This window comes from Neophocaena asiaeorientalis, unplaced genomic scaffold (genome assembly GCF_003031525.2).
Source record: "Neophocaena asiaeorientalis asiaeorientalis breed wild unplaced genomic scaffold, Neophocaena_asiaeorientalis_V1.1 scaffold51, whole genome shotgun sequence".
Classification (NCBI taxonomy): Eukaryota; Metazoa; Chordata; class Mammalia; order Artiodactyla; family Phocoenidae; genus Neophocaena; species Neophocaena asiaeorientalis.
In genome coordinates this window covers 1,126,924-1,135,867 of record NW_020173335.1, presented here as the reverse complement: position 1 = coordinate 1,135,867, position 8,944 = coordinate 1,126,924, and the positions used below count along the sequence as shown (strand labels likewise).

Here is an 8,944-nt window from a genome sequence, read left to right as displayed (position 1 = left end):
AAGGGCTTCCCTGGTGGCACAGTGGTTCAGAGTCCACCTGCTGATGCAGGGGACACGGGTTCGCGCCCCGGTCTGGGAAGATCCCACATGCCGCGGAGCAGCTGGGCCCATGAGCCATGGCCGCTGAGCCTGCGCGTCCAGAGCCTGTGCTCCGCAACGGGAGAGGCCACAACAGTGAAAGGCCCGCGTACCGCAAAAATAAATAAATTAATAAATAAAATAAAATACAGCATTGTTTCTCATCATCAAAAAAAAAAAAATTTAAAGAATAGTATTGAATCATAAAATTTGTTTCAGTTAATAAATACATACATTTATATTTACTATGCTACAATGTAAACTGTATTTGTTACTGGAGGTCACAGTCAAAAAGCCCTGAACACCATTGGACTAGAGGTAGAGACTGAAAGAAGAGAGACTAAAGAGGAGACTGCTGCAGAAATGCAGCCTGGACTGCTGAGGATGAAGAAATATGGAGGGGCTAGAGTGAGCCTCAAGAGGCAGAAGCTGAAAAAAAAGGAGAGGAAGCCTTCTATTTGCCAGGTCAAAGGCCCACCAGAGTGTCTTGCCCTCCTCTGCATCCCCATAGCAGTACTGCCCCAGAGCATTGTTCTACCTCATTCTACCCACCAGAATGGGAGCTCTTCCTTCCAACGTCCACTGAGCACAGGGCTTGCACTCAGAAGATACAGTTATAAATGTCTACGAACTTGGATTTCAGAGAAAGAGGTGACAGGAAGCAGTCAAGTCACAGGTACAGCTGAGTCTATCCCATGTGGGTGCTGATTCACAGAAAACACATCAGGCAGGATTAAACCGTTTTATTGCTTGTGGGTAAGGCTGGACAGGCAGTGACAAACCTCATTAGGGAGGGCAAACACCAGCTAGATCAAGAGGGGAGGGGAAGGGAACCCAGAAACAGGACCTTGGAGGGGAAGGTGAGCAAAGAAGACATCATCCTACTGCTCTTACAAGTCCTTACAGTCACTCAGGAGCATCTTGGGGCCCTTAAAGTATAGGGCTCTGGGCCTGGAGCTGAAAGCTGCTGGGCTGCAGGTTAGAAAGGGTATGCCTCTGGAGATCTAAGAGGAAAGAAAGGGAAGAGAGAACAAATCATCAGCAAGCACTGTGATACATACAGACCTAGGCTGTGGGCCCTGATGGGGAAGGACATAAAGGCCTGACTTGGGATAAGGAGCAACGGAGATTGATGGATTCACAAAGAAAGAGGCAGAGACTCCATTCTACCCAATGTCAAACAATTAGGCAGCTGGCATCCAGGCACCATTCAGATTCAGCTTCCCCCAGATCCATGCCTTACCCCCACCTAGCTACCTTAAAAGTTCCCAACTACTGTTACTGTCTGGAAGACTGACTTCAGAGTTAGATGAAGAAAGAGACATGGCGAAGGTGGCAGCCAGGGGCAGCTTAGACTGGAGGACGTGAGCGGATGTCCTGCAAAGGGGAAAGAATCAGAGGCAGAGATGGTGATGGTGGGTCAAGGGGGCCCTCCCAGCACAGAACTGTCCTCCTTCCTGAGGCTAGGACTCCAGTCCCCTCCCCCTTTATCCTCCAAATATATAGAAATACCTTGGTGACTCTGTGTCAAGTAAAGAATGCCCGGTACTGCCCGTATGGGCTGCAACCCCTACCATACCACCCCTACCAGCCCATTTCAAATTTAAGATAGCTAGCTGAACTTTGGTCCTTAGTGCCTGGTCTCTGTGAGACAAATCCCTTCCACTACCGCAAGCACCCATACTCCCTGACCTGAGGGGGTCGTGCTCCCACCGGGCATCCTGGACCTCTGTCCTGGCAGCCTCCAGGGTGTGACTTTTGCCCTCCTGGCCACTTCCCAGCTGATACAACATCTGCCAGACCATGGGCCCAGGTAGGACCAAACCTCTCCCTCTCCAGAAGCAACTCCCCCTCCCCACAATTAGCCTCTTCAGCACACTTGGAACCCTCATGTGGACAAAGATAGTTTCTCATGGCCTGGAGCAGAGGGCTTGGGAAGAAGAGCTTTGGAGGCAGGTGGAGTCAGCAGAGGGAAGAGAAGGGAAGAGATAGGGATAGGAGAGGGTATCCTGGCCCGCCAGCAAAACAGGATAGACAGAGAAAGGACGGGGCCTCCAAAGGGAGATGTGAACAGATAGGTCCGATCCTGGTCCTACCTTCCAGCTGTGGGCCTGAGCTTGCCGCCCCTCAGTCATTTGTTTCAGCAGCAGCTCCCGGTGCTGGCCTGTGGATGAGAGAAAATGTAAGGAGGATGTTCTCCAACTTCCTTCCTTCCCCTTCTCTGGCACTGAAAACTAGGACAGAAGCATTCTGGTCCAGCTGCTGAGAAGTTTCCAAGCTGACTGGGGAGACTAGACTCACACCATGAGAGGTAAGACAAAATATTTGGCCAGATTTCTAGGAAGCTCAAGCAGTCAGAGCTATGGTCATTTATTAGGAAAGCAAGAAGGCTTTCCAGAAAAGGGAACAGGTGACTTCATACCCATCCCCAATCTTTTACTCACTCAGCTGGTCCTGCAGCAACTTCAATTCCTCCCGAAGAATTTCTGACTCCTCCCACAGCAGTTGCAGCCTGCAGGAATGACAGCAGTGTCATTCTAAAGCCAATTAACAAGCCCAGAGGAGGCTACCAGAGTACCAGGAGTTCAGAGGCCTGAAGAAGGCGAGGTTTTGCCCATCACTTACTCATTCTGCAGCTCTTGGTGAAGGCCACTGGTAGCACTGCACTTTTGTGGTCCTGTTTGCATTTGGGCTCACGCCTGTTCCTGTACCTGGCTTCGAAGGCCCTGCAGTTCCCTTCTCAGCCCCACCAGGCGTTGCTCCAGAAGGACCCTTTGCTCTGGGCCCCCCTGCAGCAACCTTAGTGATGCTGTAGTGGGACAAGTTGGGGATCAGCCCCTCTAAGAACTTCACACATGAACCTAGAGACTCCACTTGCAAATCAAGACACAAGCACACACACAACAGGAGTGCACCAAAATGTGTTCACACATATGAGACCGTGTATATGAAGAAAAGAACTGATCAGATACCTTCTAGGGCAGAGATCTGGTACTTCTGCTGCTCTAGCTCTTCCAGCAGGCCCTGCACAGCCTGCCTTAGTGCCTCAGTCACCTACCCAGGCAGAAAAACCACACGAGCTATTGTGCAAGGGGCTCCGCCAACCCCTGGTATCCTCATCTCACGCAAACCCCAAACATACTCACCTAGGAGTCCATGCCTCACCTGAGCCTGGGATCGAAGCTGGGATCGAAGAATAGTAAATTCATCCCAGAGAAGATGCACTACGGGCCTCAGCCTAACTTAGTCTTTCTGGGACAATGGGAGTCTCTAGAGCCCAATGCTGTTGAGCTTGGACTCCTGACTGGGGAGACAAGTAATGAGGGGAAATCCAGGTCCCAGTCGGGTCTCCTGCTGAGGGAATAAGGAAGGGACGAGTGCAAAGCCTATTGGTAAGTAATGAGGGGAAATCCAGGTCCCAGTCGGGTCTCCTGCTGAGGGAATAAGGAAGGGACGAGTGCAAAGTCTATTGGGGGGGTGGGGGGGGGGCGAAATGTTTGTTCAGGAAAATAAAAAGCTGGAATTTGCAAGGACTAGTGGACGGTATAGGCACTGGAAAAAGGCAGATTCTGGAAAGAGAAAAGGCTGAGGGATAGGTAGAAAAAGGAACAATACCCGTGGTGGAGACTCCAAGGGGATACAGCCTTTGCTACAAAAAAAGCAAATGCACAGGCCAATGAGTTCTGTCTTGCAGTCCCTTAACCCACATCCCCTAAACCAGAAGGCGGGGGACTCAGGCGCCCCCTCACCTTAATCCTGGCCACATTTCCGTCAGTAGCATTGAGAAGCGCACCGAGCTGCTCAGACCATCTCAGGCTCCTACTCATAGCCTGCGGCAGAGCTCTGGCTCCCTGGCATCTTGTGCCCTTGCTCTCCCAACTGTGGGCACCCAAGGCACAGCCCAGGAAAGACCACAACGTCAGATCTAAAGAGGTGAGTGGGGGATGCAATAATAGAGGTAAGGATGCAGTATCAGACCAAAACTGCGCCTCTGGGACTAGTCAGGGGAGCAACGTCCTTGGGGAACTGGTGGAAAAGCGGGATGCCCTGATACGCAGATATCAGGTGGGAGTTAAAAGGTACCGAATCTTGGTCGAGACCTCTCCAGACGCACAACACTTGCGCCATCACACCGAACCTGTGCCAGCGACTACTGCCGCCGCCCGGTTCAAACCTTACGGTAGGCCGGGAAAGCCCGACTTCGCACTGGCCTCCGCGGTGCCACTTGGGAAACTGAGTTCACCTCTACTGGAGACAGCTGGCGATGCAGGCTACCGAACTACGTTTCCCTAGAAGCAACACGAGCAGTCACAGCCCCACCGTGAAGCTTGCCGGGAAACTGAGTCTTTCGGCTTCTGTAGTGGCTGTCTCTAAGGACCGAATGAACTACGTGTCCCAGGATGCATCGCGCAGAGCCAACGAAGTCCCGCTGCCGATCCCAGTAGTTCTTGGGAAATGGAGTCCAAGCTGCCTCAAAGTTTAACGTCCCGAGTTACCTTGAGACTCCATTCCCCAGCAGGCTCAGCGTGTAGCGTGCGCTATGGAGCCGCAAGTCGCAGAGCTGAAGCAGAAGATTGAGGACACGTTGTGCCCTTTCGGCTTCGAGGTTTACCCCTTCCAGGTTGGTTTATCCCTACTGTGGTGCCAGGGCGAAGTGTATGGTTGGCTTCGGTGCCACCGGCGTGAGGCCCTGGAGTCCTCTGAACTTTCCCGAGCTCTTCTGGCCCCGTGTTCGTTTGACGTATCGGGAAAGGGTCTCAATGGGCGCTTGGTTTAAACGGGTAGAGAACTGTTGCAGGTTTGTCCTTTTACCCTCATACAATGCCGGACTGATGAATAGGAGACACCATATGATCCAGTAACCCTGTGGCTTTGTCACCTACGTAATTTACAGCAAGAAAGGTACTGTGGGGCCAGAGTCATTTTGGAAGCTTCCCGAAGGAGTTGGGGGGAGGGCAAGGCCTGGAATGTTTGCATGGCTAGAATTTTGGTCATCTGATTAGCGAAGGGCATTCATGGTGTTGAACAAGCAAACAGTTGGCTGGGTTGTTCCATCTACCAATAAAAGGTTACATTCATGATGTTGCCAGTCACCAGTGCTGGGCTGGGTATATGAACTATACACTTGCCTGACACAGAAGTCTGGCATCACCACCTACCCTTGTTCACATAGGTCCATTTCCCTGTATACAGCGTCCCCCGCACTGAACCCTGTGCTTGGAAACAAAGCTAAGTCAACTCAGCTTGAGCCTTTTGCCTGATGCTTAAGAGGCAGCCCACTTCCACCCCTTCCACTGAGTGGCACACAGCAGTGCTGGGAGAGGATTATAGAGGAAGAAGTAGGTTGGATCTAGCCTCAGAGAGGCTTCCCTGGAAAAAATGGAATTGAACTATATATGAAAAGATAGATTGGAAGGTTATATACATCCCACATATCAGGAAGAGCTTGAATAAAGGTGTTGAGGTAGTAGTGGTGGATGGCAGGTATGAGGGAGAGTGGGGATGCCTAGCTGGTGCAATCAGGTAGGCCTGGATAGGGGGAGCTATGGTATTGAACAGTGCCATATACAGCCCTGCCAATCATCCTAAGCTCCTGCTTCTCTCACCTCCCTAGCTCCACATACAATCAGCCACTGAGACCTTTAGCAATCAATCTGTCTCCTATCTCAGATCCATTTCCTTCCATTCAACCCATCTATGTTCCTGGTCCAGGCCACTATTTCTCATTTGAATTTCTGCAGTAACCTCCTTCCTGTCACTTTGCCTCCATTCCATCCTCCACACTGCAGCCAGACTGATCTAAAACTGATCATGTCAGTTTACTCCTTAAATCTTCAATGGCTAGCCCTCATTGTCACCAAATTAGACCCATATTCCTCAAATTGGCAGTATTCAAGACCAGTCACAGTCTTACTCCTACTGATCTCTCCAGCCTTCTCTCCCTCTGCTCCCCTCTACAGATGCTTCACTTCTGTCAAACTAGACAATTTGCTATTCTCCAACTATGCCTTGCACTTTTTACCTTTGTTTATGCTGGGACCTATTTAAAACACATACCAGATTCTCCCTCTACATGTCAGCCTGTAAGTTTCCTTCCTAGCCTTCAAGACTCAGCTTCCAAGCCTTTTCTAATTTCAGAGGGCCTTCACTGGCCCTGTTATTGCACTAATCACAATATAATCACATTTTTTTTGTCCTTAGTTTTTTATGAATTCTTTGCTTCTCTATTGTAACTCCGTCAGATTCAGTTGCATCCCCATAAACACACATCATACATCAGAATTTCATCGATTGAATAAGATGGAGGCTGGGCAAGATGCATGAAGCCTTGAATGCAAAGCTAAAGTATGGGCCTGGCTAAGGCCTAAGTTGGCCCTCCTGTGTGGCCTGAATTTTCTCTATTCCAGGTGGCATGGTACAATGCACTCCTGCCTCCAGCCTTCCACCTGCCCCTGCCAGGACCTACCCTAGCCTTCCTGGTACTCAGCACACCTGCCATGTTTGACCGGGCCCTCAAGCCCTTCCTGCAGAGCTGCCACCTCCAACCACTGACTGACCCTGTGGACCAGTGTGTGGCCTACCACCTGGGCCGTGTTAGAGAGGTGAGCAAGGCTGGCTGTAGCCTTCCCCAGCTTCAAAACCTGCATCTGCTTCCAGCTCCTCGACTAGACCTGCCTAGGGCTAGGAGCCACTTCCCAGGCAGAAGAGTATCCTAAAGACAGCCTTGACAATGTGATCTCTCCCCATTCTGCCTGCTCACCCCGGGTTTGGCCACCTCCTCTAGCAGCCCCCCAGGTCTGAAACCAGTCTCACTCACCCTTCACTGATGTACAACTATATGATCAGAGTTCCCTTGGCCTCCAAGTGAAATGGGAATAAGCCCAACATTCCCCACGCACCTCTCACCTTTCTTTGCCCTAGACCTGGAAGCTTTATGCTATCTTTGGGGTCTTTTGAGGACTGAATACTCCACTACACACTTTACATGTATATACACACGTACACATACACTGGGTCTCCCCAAAGCTGGGCCATGTCTTCCTCCACATTGGGCCTCCGGAGGGCAGAGCCAAGTCACCCCTCATAAAGGTTTCTGAACAAGACTGTATTTCCCTTCAAACATGGGCCCTCCTAGACACTATATTGTTTTCTTCACACTGGAGCCCCCAGCCCCACTCCAAGTTTAAGATCATGTTTCCCCTTTAAACATGACTTCTGAGGACAGGGCCCTGTTAACACAACTTAAGGCTCTGTTGGACATGGTCATGATTCCTCTTGTGCTAAAAGCTTCCATCTTGTTCTCTATCACAGAGCCTCCCAGAGATGCAAGTAGAAATCATCGCTGACTACGAGGTACACCCAAACCGGCGCCCCAAGATTTTGGCCCAGACAGCAGCCCATGTGGCAGGGGCAGCTTATTACTACCAACGACAGGATGTGGAGTCTGACCCTTGGGGAACCCAGGTCAGAGGGCAAATATGAATGAATAGGGGCTGAGAAAGAAAAGGAAAGGAAAATCCCTCAAGATTTCAAGTCCCAGGAGTTCTCTGGAGGCCTGGTTTTTAGGATTCCAGGGTTTCACTGCCATGGCCCGGGTTCATTACCTGGTTGGGGAACTGAGAATCCTGCAAACCGCGAGGCACAGCCAAAAGAAAAAAAAGATTTCAGATGTCATTCTTCCACCTCCCCTGGGTAAAGGAATTGATGGGTACAATCCAGGACAAAGGTGCACCATGGTCAGAGGTCTGGTTCCTAGGGACACATCAGTCAGAGAACTAGTCTGTTCTTAGTCTTTGTGATAGAATGGAGGGGGCAGAGCTGTGATTAGAGTGGTGAGACTGGGAAGCTGAAGTTCAGCTCAAGGAACCTTTCCTTGTGGTCAGTGACCATGAAAAAAGTTGTCCAGGAGAGGGAATAGAGGAGTCCAGTCAAGGACTGACCGAGGCTCACATGTAGACTCAGAATGAGAAATGAGAATAAGTAAACAAACCTAGCTTGCATTGCTGGTAGCTGGATTTGGTGCCAAGACGACCTCCATGACTGTTTTCTTTTTTACCCACTCCCCAGCACATATCAGGTGTGTGCATACATCCCAGATTCGGGGGCTGGTTTGCCATCCGAGGGGCCGTGCTGCTGCGAGGAATAGAGGTGCCAGACCTGCCACCCACAAAGCCCCTCGACTGTGTACCTGCAAGAGCTGACCGGATCACCCTGCTTGAACGCTTCAACTTCCATTGGCGTGACTGGACTTACCGGGATGCTGTGCCACCTCAGGAGCGCTACTCAGAAGAGCAGAAGGCCTTCTTTTCCACTCCGCCTGCCCAACGCTTGGCCTTATTGGGCTTGGCCCAGACCTCAGAGGAGCCTAGCTCTACATCCCAAGAGCTTCATTTCACCACATTCATCCCCAAGAAACCTCAGAGTCCCAGCAGAGGCTGGCTCAGCCCCAGGGTCTCACCACCTGCGTCCTCTGGCCCTTGATACCCTCCCCTCCCCTCCCCTGTGGGATCCTCATTTATGACAGTTGCACCTGCTGGGACTTATTTGGCTAGACAAGATTTTATTGGGTACAAGATGATCATTTTTGATAAAGAATTATAGTAGAGTTCTTAAATGAAGATAACAAGGCTTAAAGAAGTTTGGTCAAAAGACCAAAGCAGATCCAGACTTGCCACCTGCCTTGGAATATGGGATTATTACCTGTTACCATTTCTCTGCAGTGCTTCAAGATGCTACTTGTTACAGGGCTTAAGAAGCAACTATCCCTTAAATAACGGTACCTGCCTCAGAGGGTTCTTATGGAGACTGAATAAATACGAAATAGTACCTGGCATATAATGAGCTATTAAAGGCCCCAGGAATCCTA

The 8,944-nt window shown here is 50.5% G+C and overlaps 1 protein-coding gene across 2 annotated transcripts; it reads left to right on the top strand.

The window, feature by feature from the left end:
* The first annotated feature begins 4,489 nt into the window (after positions 1–4,489).
* MMACHC (metabolism of cobalamin associated C) lies at positions 4,490–8,944 on the top strand. 2 transcript variants are annotated; one of them, XM_024746149.1, is made up of 4 exons: positions 4,490–4,699; positions 6,486–6,680; positions 7,390–7,542; positions 8,146–8,944. In XM_024746149.1, the coding sequence occupies exons 1-4, from the start codon at positions 4,619–4,621 to the stop codon at positions 8,557–8,559; spliced, it is 843 nt and encodes a 280-aa protein (XP_024601917.1). In that variant the 5' UTR covers positions 4,490–4,618; the 3' UTR covers positions 8,560–8,944. The 2 variants fall into 2 exon arrangements, with proteins under 2 accessions (XP_024601917.1, XP_024601918.1); XM_024746150.1 differs by having other exon boundaries at positions 4,605–4,699; positions 7,390–7,431.